Source organism: Hylobates moloch, unplaced genomic scaffold (genome assembly GCF_009828535.3).
Source record: "Hylobates moloch isolate HMO894 unplaced genomic scaffold, HMol_V3 SCAFFOLD_10, whole genome shotgun sequence".
Classification (NCBI taxonomy): Eukaryota; Metazoa; Chordata; class Mammalia; order Primates; family Hylobatidae; genus Hylobates; species Hylobates moloch.
Window position 1 is genome coordinate 59,374,074 of NW_026652285.1, and position 17,363 is coordinate 59,391,436.

Below are 17,363 nucleotides of genomic sequence, written 5' to 3' on the forward strand. Positions count from 1 at the left end.
GGCGATCGATGCTCTTCGTTGGTGTCTCATTGCTGACTTGAAGCTCTATGAGGTTGGGACTGTCTTTGATGACCTGTGAAAGCTCAGGGCTAGTGGAAAGTCAGTGCTCACTACTGTGCCTGAGTGAACAGTTGAGAACCTTCTTGGAGGAGGTTCACATAAAAGCTTAGATGACAGATAAGATAATGCTCTCATCCTGAGGACATGAGGAAGCTGCTTGGGGGGCGGATGACCTCATGGGGAACAAGGAGGAAAACGAGGCTAGCAAAGCCAGGGAGATGAGAGCCACCTGAGATGGTCTCTCCAGGGCTGTGTGGAGAATCAGCAGCTAGGATCTGGATGAAACAGTGTCAGGCAGAGAAGACGCCTGGTGACAGGCAGCCCAGGCAAAAAGGACAGTCATTTTTTTTTATTGGCTTTAGCAGCTGCTGTCCCAAACCCTCTCCCCTCAATAAGAAAAGGCACTTTTATGATCACAGAGGCCAAATTTTTTTAATTGACAACTCAATCTCTACATACATACAGTACTGCACGAATTATAAGTGGATCAACAATTATATTATTGATACAAACTCATGAGCATTTACATAAAACTACCGCTCTAGGTTTTGGTGTGTTTTGTGCCAGCTACTTTAGTGAATAAACGAAACATAAAGGAACTCAGCTACTTGAATTCATGAGAATCAGCTTTCAAAAAAAGCATATATATCATCTCATACTTATGTCAAACCCAGGAAAATCAGTAACTAAGTGACAAAAGGAACACTTTTAAAGAAAAGTTGGTGATAAATATGTTAGGCTAAAATACTAAGAACTTTAGCAACTGGACCGAGGAACCAGAAAGTGTATGCACACTGGGAATTTTCACAAAAGATCCCTACATTCTCCTGTACAGTGAGGACCACATTCCAAAAGCATAATTCTGGGTTGCTACAATGTCGTCTCTGCTACAAACCATTGTTTCAAAGGTGAAAGAAACAAGATGGTAATTCACATAAAAAGGTTTTAAAATTCTTCCCACTCCAAATAAGATAAAAATAATATAATCTCTATCAAATTATAAAGAAATTCTATCAAAATGTTGACCACATAAAGAAGTCAGACCATTTGCCTTCGCTGACTGCCTCAGAGGGCAGAGCATGTGTCACCTACAAGGAAGGGGAGAGGAGGGTAGAGTCCCTACTCTCCCCCAGCCTGTGCAGTCAGGGTGGAGAGGAACCCTTTGGCTTCCCTGGGGTTTTGCTTCCTCACACAGAGAATTGAGGGAGGTGGGCTAGATGGCTTTAAGAGACTCCTCAACTAAAGGAATCAAAGTCAGCTTGAGATCTCATCTCTGAACAGACATATAGGGTGGCAAAAGAAATGGATTAAAAAAAAGGTGGATGACATCTTTCTCACCTTTTGATACCATCACTCAGAACTAATCTGTACTATAGTTGACGAAAATCTTTGCCTGGTACTATTAAAGGGTATGCAATGAGGCAGCTGACAATGAAATTTTTCATAAAAATGCATAAAAAGGCTATGTTAAGTTTGGGTGGAAAAAACAATGCACCACCATATTACTACCAGCAGTCAGGATGTCCTGTCTTGGATTTTAGGAGTCGCCGATCTGGTTGGGAGAAATGCTGAGGAATGTTCAAGCCATTCAATAGCGATCTAAGGAGTGCACACAGTTCAGGAAATGGATACACAGGTGCCCAGGAAGGCAACTTTAATGAAACTGGTTCTAAAACAAAGGATGCAAGAGACCTAAATGATCCAAAGACAGTGATGGCTTCTCATTTTCTGTCCCCTATAGAGAATATAAATATCATTTCTTCTGGAATCCAACACACTGGCTTCATTTTCAAGATGTATCATTTTATTTTCCAGCACGTGACAGTCACATGATTTCTGCAGTGAGCCCCAAAGCTTCCACGAGCTTTCCTGGAACCTACGGCCAGAAGAGTCCTGAGATTTCAAATATTAAAGCTTTCTCCACAGCCACAAGTCCCTTTGATGTTTGGGTTATTGAACACAAACTCACTGGATAATTTGTCTTCAACATAGTCCATTTCTGTTCCTAAAAGTGTTAGCTGTGCCTTCTTTTCGATGAATACTCTGACTCCTTGGAGAAAAGAAAACATGTGTCATAGAAAGCCTTATGGAACTTGCTGATTCAAAGCACAAGTGAACTTGAAATAGTGACTATCAACGAAAGTCAAACAGGAAGCCTTGAACATTTTAAATTATTTCCTTAAGGAATTAAGCATTCAGTTTCCTGTCTGCCCCTTCTTCCCCACACACGAATTTACGTCACAAACAATCACATTAGGGGCGAATTTTATACAAGTAAATTCCATGACAATTTTATGCAAAATTAGAATTTACCTTTCACTATACTTCACTCATTTTTCCAGTTTGCAACGTGAAGAAAATGTATATTCTCGATGAGTTTTATGAAATGAAAAATAATTTATGAAAATTCTGCAATACACTAGATACATGGATTCAAGCTTAAAGATATACAAAGGACTGTGATACAATGGGGCTATTTTAATAACATCAATCAGTACAACAATAGTCTTTTCTGGTTACGCGACGGAAAACGGGTACTATTCCCTAGTAATTACACAGGTAGAGGTCAACATCTTTGTAAATACAATCTTTTTTTTTTTTTTTTTTTTGACAGAGTCTCGCTCTGTCACCCCGGCTGGAGTGCAGTGGCATGATCATGGCTCACCACAAGCTCCACCTCCCAGACTCAAGTGATCCTCCCACAGGATTACAGGCACACACCAACAGGACCAACTAATTTTTTTAGAGTCAGGGTTTCACCATGTGGCCCAAGCTGGTCTTGCATTCCTGGGCTCAAGTGATCCTCTCACCTCGGCCTCCCAAAGTGCTGGGATTACAGGTGTGAGCCACAGTCCCCAGCCAACAAATACAATCAATTTAAGAAAGCTTTCTAGTCTGGGAAACAGGGCAAAACCCTGGCTCCACTAAAAATACAAAAATTAGCCAGGCACGGTGCTGGGCGCCTGTAGTCCCAGCTACTGGGGAGGCTGAGGTGGAGGATTGCTTGAGCCCGGGAGGCAGAGGCTACCTTGAGCCATGATTGTGCCACTGCACTCCAGCCTGGGTAAGACAGCAAGACTCTGTCTCAATAAACAAACAAACAACAAAAGAACAAAAAAACTTTCTTCTTTATAAGAAATTGAGCCATTAGCTAAATATAAACAATATATAATTAAGTCACCTCTTCTTTAAGATGAAAATCTTAAGGTTTATAATGTGTTATAATTTTAAAAATAATATATTTTTAAAAGGTCTTTATTGATTAGTAACTTTAATAAGAATGCACACTTAGGAATCTAGGCCTCATTCTCCCATGTAGGTAAGAACTGCAAGCTAAGTGCATACTTCCAATGACAAGATAAATTATTTTAGATAGGTTTTAACAGATTATAGGGTGGAAGAAGGGGGCAGCAGCAAATATAATTAATTTTAATTATAAATTAAATTTAAGGATAATAAATAGCTTTTAATAAAAATTGGAAATATAGGATTCCTCAAAAACATGAGTTGATAATACAGCTCCACTAAAAATACAAAAATGAACCAGGCATGGTGGTGGGCGCCTATAATCCCAGCTACTTGGGAGGCTGAGGTGGGAGGATCGCTTGAACCCGGGAAATAGAGGTTGCAGCAAGCCGAGATCACACCACTGCACTCCAGCCTGGGCGAGAGAGCGAGACTCTGTCTCAAATTAAAAAAAAAAAAGAGGATTATAATAGAGCTGAAAATTCCTATTGCCTAGCAATGCTGTAGCCACCATAATATCACAAGACAACCCATTACTCAGTTGTTTGTGGTGATGCTGGTGTAAACAAACCTGTACTGCCAGTCGTATAACAGTCTAAGCATGTTCAATTATGTACACTACATAATACTTGATAATGAAAATAAATGGTTATGTTACTGCTTTATGTATTTACTATACTTTTTATTGTTATTTTAGAGTGTACTTCTACTTATAAAAAAAAGTTAGCCGTGAAACAGCCTGAGGCAGGTTCTTCAGGAGGTATCCAGAAGAAGGCATCATTATCACAGAAGATGACAACTCCATGAGTGTTACTGCCCCTGACAGCCTTCCAATGGGACTAAAGGAGGGGGTGGAAGACAGGGATATTGATGACCCTGACCCTGTGGAGGCCTAAGCTAATACGTGTGTTTGTGTCTTAGTTTTTAATTAAAATGTTTATAAAGAAAAAAATTGAGAAAAGCTTATAGAATAAGAACATAAAAAAAAGTTTGTACATTTGTACAATGTGTGTTTCAAGCTAATGTTATTACAAAAGAGTAAAAAAAACAAAACCCAAAGCTTACAAAGTAAAAAAGTTTCAGTAAACTAAGGTTAATTTATTACTGAAGACTAAGTGTACAAGGTTTATAAGGTCTATAGTACTACAGAGTAACGTCCTAGGCTTTCACATTCACTCATCACTCCCTACTCACTCACTGACTCACATGGACAACTTCCAGTCCTGCAAGCTCCATACACGGTAAGTGCCACAAACAGGTGTACCGTGTTTTATTTTCTTCTCCTTCTTCCTTTTTTTTTTTTTTTAAAGAGATGGAGGTCTCGCTATGTTGCCCAGGCTTAAGGGCAGTGGCTATTCACAGGTAAGAACACAGTGCACTGCGATGTCTTTTTTTTTTTTTTTGAGACAGAGTCTCACTTTTTCACCCAGGCTGGAGTGCAATGGCATGGTCTCGGCTCACTGCAACCTCCGCCTCCTGGGGTTCAAGCGATTCTCCTGCCTCAGCCTCCCAGTAGCTGGGACTACAGGCATGTGCCACCACACCCAGTTAATTTTTTGTATTTTTAGTAGAGATGGGGTTTCACCATGTTGGCCAGGCTGGTCGTGAATTCCTGACCTCATGATCCACCCAGCTCGGCCTCCCAAAGTGCTGGGATTACAGGGGTGAGCCACCATGCCCAGCCAGTGCACTACAATCTTGAACTCCCGCACTCAAGGAATCCTCCTGCCTGAGTCTCCTGAGTAGCTGGGACAACAGGCTTGTGTTAACACACCCGACTATATTTGATCTTTTACAATGAAATTTCACTATGCTTTTTCTTTGTTTAGGTACGTTTACATAAATACTTACCATTGTGTTAAAACTGTGCACAGTATTCAGCACAGTCACATGCAGTACAGGTTTGTAGCCTAGGAGCAATAGGTTATATCATCTAGCTGAGGCATATGGTAGGCTCTACCATCTAGGTTTGTGTTAAGTACACCTCAGGATATTTGTCTAATGTCACATTTCTCAGACCATCTAGGTTTGTGTTAAGTACACCCCAGGATATTTGTCTAATGTCACATTTCTCAGACCATCTAGGTTTGTGTACGTACACCCCAGGATATTTGTCTAACGTCACATTTCTCAGAATGTATCTCCAATGTTAAGTGATGTATGACTGTATCTGCATTATACTTACTGCTTGAGCGTCCCAAATCCAAAAAGCTCCAATGAGCATTTCCTCTGAGTGTCATGCTGGCACCCACTTTTAAAGTTTTGAATTTGGGAGCATTTCAGATTTCAGATTTTTGGATTGGAATGCTCAGCTTGTACTTATTTGACACAGATATAAAACTGCTGCTTACACAAGAACTGTTGGTTCACTGTGAGGTTTAAGGCTGGTTCACTTTTTGGACACAACGATGATCTTTCATAGTTAAAACAAGCTTATATAATAATTTATCAATTAGTTACTAAGAGCAGTCTCTGGAAAGAATTTTACTAGGTCACTTATTATGACCTTAAACTATTTAACCCCTCTGTGCCTCAGTCTCTTCATCAGAAAAACAGGGATAATATGGTACCACCCACATTCAGCGTTGTGTATAAATCAGTTAATACATGAAATTCCATCAAACAATGCCTACACACACAGTGAGCATTATTTACATAATTCCTGCTACTATCCTTATTTTTTACTTTGTGCTGTGCAAGGCTAATAATTTTAGGCAAAACAACGTGCCCAAAAAATATTTGTTAAAAACTCACCATCTTGAATAACTTCTTCATCAGAATCTCCTTTTGTCTTTGTATATTCTAGAGTATAAGAAAGGCCATTACAACCCCTGGTTCGGACACCAACTTTTACACCTACCTGAAAAAGAAGTGAAAATATAAACTTGGTTTTAAAGTAGTACAGATTAAACAATTATACTAATAAAGTGACAGTAGCCTCCTCGTACCAAAATGGACTTTCTCTTATTTTTTGTAGGACAGGGTCTCACTATGTAGCCCAGACTGGTCTCGAACTCGTGGACTCAAATAACGCTTCCACCTCAGCCTCTCAAAGCATTGGGATTACAAGGCAGGAGTCACCCCGTCCAGCCTGGGACTTTATTTAAAATGTTTTTGCTCTACCTTGTTCTGTGAGATATCCTCCGAATGTTTCCTAATGGTTAGGATTCACCAGGGTTCATAGTCCATCACCTGGCAATTCTATCTCTACATGGGATCTGAATTCTAGTGCAGACTTGTGTACAGTCTTGAATACCAGAAAGCAAAAGACTGCAGTCCATACTGACCAAACAGCACTTTAAAAATATCAGTGTTTACATTAGTGCAATTTTCAAACAATATCTACCTAAGTTTTCTGTCTTAGAGCTGAGCTGATTTTTCATTTAAATACAGTCATCCCTTAGTATGCATGGGAAATTGGTTCCAGGACTACCTGAGTATACAAAAATCTGCAGATACTCAAGTCCCTTATGCAAATGGCACTGTATTTGTATATAACCTATATACATCTTCCCCTGTACTTTAAATAACTTCTGGAGGACTTGAATACCTGTAACAATGTAATGCTACATAAATAGTTGTTATACTGTATTGTTTAGAGAATAAAAGTCTGTACATGTTTAGTACAGATACAACCTTCTATTTTTTTCCCAAATATTTCTGACCTGTGGTTGACTGAATCCACATATGCGGAACCCACAGATACGGAGAGGTGACTGTATACAGCAAAAGTATTCTAAGTACTATTTCACCAGCAGTTCCTGATTCTGCAAAGCTAAATTCTTGTTTCATTAGGCCAATTTGTAGTCTAGTCATTGGTCTATCCAAATTGAATCAGAATACTGATATCCTTTGAAATTTAATAATTTTAAAAGGTAGGTTTGAGAACTTCCATTACATTGTAATGTAGGTTAACAACAGAAACCAGAAATCACTCCACCGTCTAATTATTAAATATTGCAATCCATTACTTGAAATGATTTACGGCATTCCACTGGCAACTAACAATGTATAATTAAGATGATACACACACCCCTAACTCAACAATTCTGTATCTAGGAATGGATCCTATGTAGGTAGACTAAGCCATGCTTACAGATCTAGAACAATGAGCCTGGCACACTGCAGCCACTAAATAGTTGCTGAATGGTGTTTGCGGCAGCACTGAATGAAAACGACCCTTTAATATGGGGACTGGTTAAAGAACTCAAACTTGTTCAATGGAATATACTCTACATAAAGCCAAGAAAGGGAGGCAGATCATTACATAATGACATGGAAAGATCTTCAAGCTACATTATTAAGGGTAAAAAGCAAAGTGTAACAAAAACGTTCATGGTAGGAAGAGATATACACAGGAATAACAAGCCCAGTCTAGGCCAGTGGTTGCCCTCAGGGAGACATTTTTGGTTGTGACAACCAAAGCTTTGTAGAATCAGGAACTGCTGGTGAAATAGTACTCACCATACTTTATAAAGTCACCTCTCCGTATCGGTGGGTTCCACATATGTGGATTCTTTGGTTGAGGCAAAGAAGGGGTACTACTGGTATCTAGTGGACAGAGGCCAGAGATGCTGTCAAACATTCTATAATCTGCCCTAAAGTGTCAACTGTGAGGAGGCTGAGAAAATCAGGTCTAGCCGCTTCAAATGTATACACTATCCCTGGAAGGACACCAAAGCGATTGCTTCTTGGAAGGAAGAATGACGACGAAGAGTCAGGTTGAAAGAATGACTTCCTTTTAGTTAAATACCCTTGTGTATTATTTGAATTTTTTTTAAATCCTGAGTATATTTTACCTTTTAAATAAAAACCCCTAAATGAAATAATACTATATATCATGGGATAAATTCATTCTGAAAATACAGCTTCAGTTTTTTACTGAATAATTAACTGGTTTTACTTACATGCTCAGGCTTATCTTTAAGAAGTTGTTTTATCTTGTTTACTGCTGAAGGTGTCTGAAAAAAGAAAATGTTTTTAGCTACAAAACTTGTTATTCAAAGCCTCATATTTATCAGTCCTCGTAAGTCTGTCTTTAGCAAATTCATGTGACAAATTTATGTTCCACTCTTGCCAGGGTACCTTATGGACTTTATATAGAAACACATAAACTATACCTAATTCAAAATATCCTCTTTATTTTAAAAAAATCTCTGCTAGCAACATCCTTTTAATCTTGCTCCTCAGTCCAGGTTGGTTCCCTGTCCTTCTCTCTATGGTGCTATTCACTCACATCACAAATGCTATTTTTCTGGGCAGCATCTATTTTGTGCACCAACTCTACGCCCAGCAACCAGCATGTTGCCTACGACAAAGAGCCAATGAAGGAATCAAGTATCTCACTGGGAAGGCCAACCTTCAGGTGTTTTTCCTGTTGATTATTAATCCTACTGCTTTTTTTTCTTACAATCCATTTCTAATCCATCAAAATGCACAGCTTGAGGAAACAGTGTTACCAGCATAAAATAACCCAGGGTGTGCCTCTTGCATCAGTCCCACCAAATGCTCACACAGATTTTTTTCAACGTCGATTAAAGCAACATCTCAGGAGATCTAGATGAACAAAACTAAGCTAGTCAATGACAGAAATAAGAACAAGGAGGAGCTGTTTCCCAGGAGAAAGGCTGTTTTAACATACCTCAGTGGTCCTCAAAATGAGAAAAACATCACAGTTTGTGTGAAATGGGTCGGTGTTACCAACCCCACTTCTTTGGGAAGGAGGCTGTTCCCTGACATTTCTTGGCCCACTTCCTAGCTGTGCCTCCAGGGCAGTCACCCTAAGTAGCTTCTCTGACTTCTATTCCCTTACTGGTAAACAGGGATAATAGTTCCTCCTCCTCATGATTCTTGCGAGGATTAAATATTTAAACTCATGGAAAGCATTCAGGACAGTGCCAGGCACAAAAAAGCCAAGTATTATTATGATTATGAGAGTACATCATAATGAAGACATTACGTGCATCCTTCCTACTTTATCAGCTCCTCTAGCTGGCAGTGCTCTGCAGGCCCTCCAGTTCTTTGTACTGACATTTTACTGTACAGGAAAGTCTTTGAGACTGCTTGTGAAGTCTCAAAGTCTGGATATTACGACCTAAGACTTGGTAGTAAACTGAGGCCAGGACTGACACCTGGAAGAGCCAGCCCAATGGATGGCCCTAGAGTGTGCTCTCCTGCTCTGTCGGGGTTGGGGCTCAGCTAGATGAGCATGTTTAAACACAGTACAGACCCAGTTTAGAAGGGCATGAAAGCAATTTAGAATGTGAAGACCAACATGTCTTAAAAATTTTAAATAGAAAACAATGCACTGCACTTAAAAACGTTAATGTTGTTTAGTAAAACTTTTAATTCAGTTATTAATATATAGTATCTGTGTATATACATTTCTTATTGTATGTCACTGTAAAAAAACAAACTACTGCCAGTAGGTGGGCCTCTAAAGGCCTTTTCCCACGGTTCTATCAGAAAAGGAGGCACGCAGTCCTCCAACGCAGGGAGTAGCACACGGGGCGGAGGGAGAAAACAGGGAAGAGCAGGATTATGGTTTTGTTTTTTTTGTTTTTTGAGTCACAGAATACCAACTTTAAATAGTTACAGAAATAGTTATTATTTTTTAAAGTGCTCATTACCCTTCTAAAGCAGTGGTCCCAAATGTTTTCGGCATCAAGGACTGGTTTCAAGACAATTTTTCCACGGATAAGGGGAATGGTTTCTGGATGATTCAAGTGCATTACATTTATTGTGCACTTTATTTCTATTATTACATTGTAATATATAATGAAATAATTATATAACTCATCAAAACGTACAATCAGTGGGAGCCCTGAGCTTGTTTTTCTGCAACTAGATGGTCTCATCTAGGGGTGATGGGAGACAGTGACAGATCATCAGGCATCATTCTCAAAGGAGTGCACAAACTAGCCCCTCACACCTGCAGTTCAGACTAGGGTTTGTGCTCCTATGAGAATCTAATGCCGCTAATGATCTGACAGGAGGTGGAGCTCGCTTAGGTGGTAATGCTTGGCTTGCCTGCTGCTCTCACCTCCTGCTGTGAGGCCCTGTTCCTAACAGGCCATGGACCAGTACCAGTCTGTAGCGCAGGGACTGGGGACCCCTGTTCTAAGTGATTGTCAATAAAAGCTAGCTTTCTTATCAACCACATGTAAATTTTCACCATATTTTCCTATGCGCATGCTGAAGAAATTAATCACTTACTGTCAAATAAAAATAGCTTTCTGTAAGTTTATTTTAAAAAGGCATAGCCTGGCTGGGCCTGGTGGCTCATGCCTATATTCCCAACACTTTGGGAGGCCGAGGTGGAAGGATCACTTGAGGTCAGGAGTTTGAGAACAGCCTGGCCAACATGGTGAAACCCCGTCTCTATTAAAAATACAAAAATTAGCTGAGGATGGTGGCATGCGCCTGTAGGCTGAGGCACGAGAATCGCTTGAACCCGGGAGGTGGAGGTTGCAGTAAGCCGAGATCATGCCACTGCACTCCAGCCTGGGAAACAGAGTGAGACTCTGTCTCAACAACAACAAAAAAAAAAAAAAAAAAAAAAAAGGCATAGCCATGGGAAAATATCTGCTGGAACTAAAAATCTGAAACATGGTCTTGGTTTAATAATGTGAGTGGATCAAAGGCCCAGATGGGCACACCACTGTATGATCTAAACAAAACAAATGTGTCTGTCACACTACTCCGTTTACCAGCCCCAAATATGTAATTTTTTTTTTTTTATCTCCAAGTGGTTTTCTAAATTATCTAATTTGGTTTTACAAAGTCATCTATTTTCTTATTTTCTCAACTTTTAGCAGGAAACACTTAAATACAGTAAATGAAAGCAATTCGTGGGGATTAGTCTACTTATCAAAAAGTTGCTGATGTTCACATCTCATACTGAAGGGCTCTTTAAGGGAAAAGTAACATTCAACAGGAACCTGTGTGCCTGGGAAGCTGCTGTTACAGGAACTAAACATATGTCTTCATTTTCCTGTGTCAGGCCAAAACCAAACCTACTCCATTGGGAGGGTGTTACTAATGATGGACAACCCAGGTCAGTACTCAACCAAGGGAAAAGGTTCTTAGGACTTTCAAAGTGACTGATCTGATTTTCAGAACAAGGGAGAGTGGTTAAACAGGAAAGAGTTGGGACTTAAAAAAAATTGAGCTATAAAAAGTACTTTTTGTGTCTCAGTACCAGGGAGAGGCTAAGAATGCTACCCTGTTTTAAGTCTACATACTCTGGCAACTTTGTGCTTAGGTAAAATTCATGTGAGAAACAGCATAAAATCTTCAACTACACAGCATGCTGCATGGCCTAGCAGCCTGCCAGTACTAGTGCACTTCCCAGAACAACTAAGAAACACGTAATTCTCAAGAAATGTATGTACTATTAATGACTATAGCTTACCTGAGATTTGGCCCATGTTTTAAAATTTAAGAGCTTCCTGAAGCCCACTAAAATATGATGGTTTTTACTCACATGCAAAGCACAGAATATGACTTTTAAAGTGAGAGGTTATCTTTGAGGTAAGATATTTTGGCCTAATTGAAAAATATATCTATTTCCAAGATGTTTCTGTTATTAAAATTAAGGGAAAAGGCACTGCAGATGAATGTTTTATCACTACTTCCTAGCAACACACTTTCTAATCCTTGTAGGAGAAACTTTTCATTCTCAATCCTGTATTTCTTTAAGTAACTCCCCAGGCAATTTTCATTTTTTGCTGTTTAAGAAAATTAAATTAAATTAAAAGCTAAAGTTAACTCTGTGATTATGCATACTAAACATGTGCCAACAACTACAACTTAATTTCATTACAAACGTGGCATTTTAATGTCAACATATCAATTTTCTGGGGGAACAAAAGATGGTAAATAAATAGAGCCAGTGAACAAGTACAGTGTATTTTATTAAACTCATTCTTTAACAGCCATGACTGGCATTAGAGTGTTGTTTCTCTTTTGTCTTTTCTTATTTGTGTACATGTGTATACACACACCCAAAATACATATAATATACAAATATTATATATATATATTTGTAGGCCAGGTGTGGTGGCTCATGCCTGTAATGCCAGCACTTTGGGAGGCCAAGGTGGGAGGATGGCTTGAGGCCAGGAGTTTGAGACCAGCCTGGGAAACACAGCAAGACCCTGTCTCTAAAATAAATTTAGAAAAAAAATTAGCAGGCATGGTGACATGTGCCTGTAGTCCCAGTTACTTGGGAGGCTGAGGTGAAAGGATTGCTTGAGCCCAGGAGTTTGAGGCTGCAGTGAGCCATGATCATGCCACTGCATATGAGCCTGGGTGACAGAGGAAGATCCTGTCTCTAAAAAGAAAAAGGTTTGTAATCACGGCATATATACATAATTTTGCAGCCTCCATTTAAACAATTTAACACATTTTTTTGATACATGGTAATAAACATATATTCACCATTTACTGAGCACCTTCTAAGTGTTTAATGGTTTAAACGTATCTTTTTATTCCTGCCATTGTGATTTAGGTATTAAAGATTAAATAATTTACACAGCATAAGTCAAAGAATGAAGATTTATAACTCTAAAACGTAAAAAACCCTAATTTACAATGACTACATCCTTCACCAGCAGGATCTACTCTCATGTACTTAACCATTCCTTCACTGTTACACTGCTAGGCTACTTCCACTGCTTCCTGTGTAGTATTTCCTAAACTGCCTTCATACAGAAATCTTAGTGCTTGGTCACTGTTCAAAAGGACTTCTGGTTCTAGTCCAATGAACTAACACACAGTTCCTTACTGAGCATTAAGCATTTCCTAGCTTCTCAACTGGACTCCAATAGAAAGTTAAGCCCTAAGGCACCTTCTGTACACAATGAATTCATCAAGAATGATAGTGGCTGTGCATCATCATTCTCTCATAGAACTTGGTTGAGTTTTAATGCACAGCTGTGATCCACCCCAATCCTACAAATTAGAGTTGCTCTGACTTGTACAATGACGGAAATAAATCTGTCTGCAAGCAGGGCAGCATTTACTCTTCAGATTCTTTAATCACATCTGGCTCCTCCAAGTTCAATTCCACTTGTCAATTTCTAGATATGTAGGGAAATAGGGAAGATGTAGATAATCTGATAATGACAGCACTGAACTGTGTTATATTACCAATTACTTTTCCTAGCCTTTTGCTGACATCTGGTAGACTCCACAGATACAGCACTTTTCAAATGTTGCAACATTTCAAATTCCTAACATCAAAATTTATATACCCAGGTAACCTTTATCCCTTCCAATCAGTTTTACTGAATTAGGTATACTTGTGTTTGCTCTTATCTGTCTCTACTTACTAGACCCAAGTAACATTTACCTCTTCCGATCAGTTTACTGAATTACGTATACTTTTGTTTGCTCTCTCATCTCTCTCCATTCATTAGGCCTTTGACTGCATCACTACTTTTGCACTTGACGATACATGCTGATGTTAAACTAAGCACAAAGAGCAATACATGCCATAGCGTCCTGACTAGGGCACGAATGCTGGAACAAAAATGACCGCAAGCCCACCAATACAGGCTGTGTGGAAAACAGCATTGATGTGCCTTCTCTCTGGTACAGCTTCTGAGAAGCTTCTAAAGTCAGCCATACTTTAAGTAGGACAACAGAGTTCAGACAGTAGACTCCTGAAAGTTAATCAGAACAGGTGAGTCAGGCAACATGGAGACCTTGAGAACTGCTATGATATCACGTACTGAGGCAGAGAGGAGCACATGTGGAGAGAGACCAAGCCTGAGAATGTGCAGTGCTATTACTCCTAGTAAGAGGTGGCAAAGGCTTGGCCTTCGACTGTGCCCTGTAGGCTGGGAACTGTATAACTCATTCATCTGTCCTGAAACACAGCAGACCTTGATAAATGTCTGCTGAATGACTAGGAATGGAGAGGAAGGGACTGACATAGAAATTCTGAAGGAAGGGCAAGACACGGTGGCTCATGCCTGTGATCCCAGCACTCTGGGAGGCTGAGACGGGAGGATCACGAGGTCAGGAGTCCAAGACCAGCCTGGTCAAGATGGTGAAACCCCATCTCTACTAAAATACAAAAATAAATAAATAAATAAGCCGGGCATGGTGGCGGGCGTCTGTAACCCCAGCTACTTGGGAGGCTGAGGCAGAGTTCCTTGAACTCAGTAGGCGGAGGCTGCAGTGAGCTGAGATCACGCCACTGCACTCTAGCCTGGGCAACCCAGCAAAACTCTGTCTCAAAAAAAAAAAAAAAAAAAAAAAAAAGAAATTCTGAAGGAAGAGGTAACATGTCAAATGGTGATGGAGAAAGACATCAGGGACCAGGCATGGTGGCTCACACCTGTAATCCCTGCACACTGGGAGCCTGAGGCAGTGGAATGCTTGAGCCCAGGAGTTCGAGACCAGCCTGGGCAACCCAGGGAGCCCCTAGGTTGCATGATGGTGCACACTGGTAGTCCCAGCGACTTGGGAGCCTGAGGTGGGAGGACCGCTTGGGCCCAGGAGGTTGAGGCTGCAGTGTGCCATGATTGCACCACTGAACTACAGCCTGGGAGATAGAGTGAGACCCTGTCTCCAAAAAAAAAAAAAAAAAAAAAAACAAAAAAAAACAAAAAACCAGTTAACAGGATTGCTAAAAGGCAAAAACTGTTTCTGAACCTTCTGGCTCTTCCTGGATCTACCATTACCAGTGGAAGAATTCTGAGTAATTCTTACTGAGATTGAAAGACATACAAAGAATGAGTTGTGCCCTCTAGTTCTTAAAACCTTGTTTAATTCTACATCCCATGGTGCATGAAAATAAGCTTGCTCCTACAGAAAAGAGGTAATATAGAATGATACATAATCAGTACACTAGTAGTACCATATATAATCAGGGTAATATCAAAGGCCTAAAAAATTGATTATAAAAATAAATTCTCTCACCTGATCACAATTTTCTTCTACTTTGCTACAAACTTATTATCTGGTAATAGGCCCTTTTGGCATTAGATGCAACAGAATCCATGAGTCAATTTAAATCGTTTTCTTTTTCCCAGTCTCTAAGCGAATGGTTGCATAAAGTCGTCTCCTTAACTAAAAGGGGAGTGTATGTAGGAACGTGATCATAAGTTTTTCTTTTGGGGTGAAAATATTTTGGAACTAGATAGAGGTGATGGTTGCACGACACTGAATGTCTTAAATGGCACTGAATTGTACCCTTTAAAAGGACTAATTTTTATGTTATGTGGATTTTCCTTCCACTAAAAAACTGCACGGTGCGGCTATAACACTGAGCTCAGTGAATTCTCTAAGTAATCTGGTGCCCTCTGAGTGTTTGACCTTTCACCCAGAAAACGCTGTAAACTCACTCCGGGAAATCATCTTTTGTCCTAAAAGCCTAGGCTTGCTGGAGGCACAGAGGGAGTTTCAAAGGCCTTAATCACCCAGGACACCGGGAAGTAACGCTTTGCGCGCCGCGGCCGTGACCTCGGCAGGAGCCGGGGGCTTTGTTGTCGCTGTGCTCGCCCTCTGCGAACGCTTTAGCCCTGACACAGCGGTCCTTCGGAAAGCCTCTTCCCTCCCCACCCCACGCACCTCCAGGCTAGGACTCCGGGCCACCACCGGGAACCCCCGGCACCGGGCACGTTCAGCTTCTGCTTAACCGGAGCGGCCGAACAGCGCAGGCCGGCGGGAGCGTGGAGGCGAACGGTCCCCGTGGACGCCCACCCCCGGGATCCCCTCCGGCCCGCACGCGGTTGCCGCGCGGCCTCACGGGAAACGTAGTTTCCGGGGGCCAGAGAGCAGCCCCGCCCGGGACTTGTTTATCGTTGCAAAGAGGGGCCGGAGGGGAAGGAGGCGGCGAGGCTGTGCGGCGGCTCCGACCGGCGCCGAGGTCTGACGTGTCCGCGTCCCTGCAGCCCCACACCCGGCCGCCGTGACCTCCCCTTGCACGGGGAGGACACGGGCAATGTCACGGGCCCCGCCGCGCGCCGCGAGCACTCACCAGGGTGAGGGCTGCCCGGGTGGGCTGCAGCTTCCTCTTGCTCACAGCCCGGACAGTTGCCCGGACTAAGGAAGCCGACATCTTCGCCGTCCCGGCGCCCCGGTGCCTCGGGCCGGAGGTCGGCCGCCTCAGCCTCTCTCCATGGACACGGCGGGCGCATTGACGCCACAAGCTTCGGCGCACACTGCCCTCAGGCCTAGCCCCGCCCCCCGCCGCCACCATTGGGTGGGTTGCGTGAGTGACGAGCCGGGGGCGGGGCAAGCCGCTCGGGGCGGGGTTTTGTCGCTCAACGCCGGGGGGCTACCAGCTGGGTTGCGCGCGGTCTCTGGCAGTGGGGTTACCACGCTGCGGGGCGCAGGGCCCGGGAGGAATGTCTTCACCGCCGAGGACGGAGTCGGCGTGACGTCGGGGAGCGGGTGGGAGGGGGCGAGGAATGACCTCAGACCTGCTGACTCCGGATGCGCGTAGCTTCACCATCTGCCCGCTGGGCAAGGTGCAGCGTCACCCCCTGCTTTAATACTCACGGTGACAAACACCACCATAGGCGGTCACACTTGAGGACTCATAAGTCAACCCTGCACTGGGAGCTTATGCTCTCAAATGCAGAGTGATTGTTCCGATGCCCAGACGTCTACATCCATTTTCATTCTTCTTTTGTGGTCCCGCTAGGCTGTTCTTAAGAGCGTGGCGTTACCGCAGAGTTGTATAATCTCCACCCTCCATCCTTCTCCCCAGCGTGCTGTACTGCTGGGAATGCTGAGGGGTGGTGACTAGTGCAGTTTTCATTCTGGTGCTGAACTAGGAACCAACCCTACTTGAAAATGTGACTGGGCAGCAGTGTGAATAGTCACATTTATAGCGAGCAACAATTACTCGATTTAACACGTGTTGTCAGACCTTGTCCTGGCTGCTCAGGGGCTTAATTCTGCCTTTTGATGCAGTATTCCTGAGCACCAGACACTGTGCACAGGCGCGGTACCCAGGCATACACAGGAAGCCAGGTAAAGAGGGGCCAGGGAAGAATGAGATCCTGGCAGGACAGGGTAAGCAGATGAAAAGCGGAGGA

The 17,363-nt window shown here is 42.1% G+C and overlaps 1 protein-coding gene across 1 annotated transcript; it reads right to left on the reverse strand.

The window, feature by feature from the left end:
- Nucleotides 1-1,685: 1,685 nt before the first annotated feature.
- On the reverse strand, nucleotides 1,686-16,535 carry ISCA1 (iron-sulfur cluster assembly 1). Its single transcript, XM_032164443.2, has 4 exons — nucleotides 16,298-16,535; nucleotides 8,214-8,267; nucleotides 6,061-6,166; nucleotides 1,686-2,110 (listed from the first exon to the last, which is right to left on the reverse strand). The coding sequence occupies exons 1-4, from the start codon at nucleotides 16,517-16,519 to the stop codon at nucleotides 1,962-1,964; spliced, it is 531 nt and encodes a 176-aa protein (XP_032020334.1). The 5' UTR covers nucleotides 16,520-16,535; the 3' UTR covers nucleotides 1,686-1,961.
- Between the last annotated feature and the right edge of the window lie 828 nt (nucleotides 16,536-17,363).

What these genes read in the sequence shown, in the direction of transcription:
- ISCA1 (XM_032164443.2), bottom strand. Translation starts at nt 16,519, where the DNA reads ATGGTGGCGGCGGGGGGCGGGGCTAGGCCTGAGGGCAGTGTGCGCCGA. An exon ending in CCCGGGCAGCCCTCACCCTG is followed by an intron (nt 8,268 to 16,297) that starts GTGAGTGCTCGC and finishes TTCTTTTTTCAG; the next exon opens with ACACCTTCAGCAGTAAACAA. An exon ending in TGAAGAAGTTATTCAAGATG is followed by an intron (nt 2,111 to 6,060) that starts GTGAGTTTTTAA and finishes CTTTTCTCCAAG; the next exon opens with GAGTCAGAGTATTCATCGAA.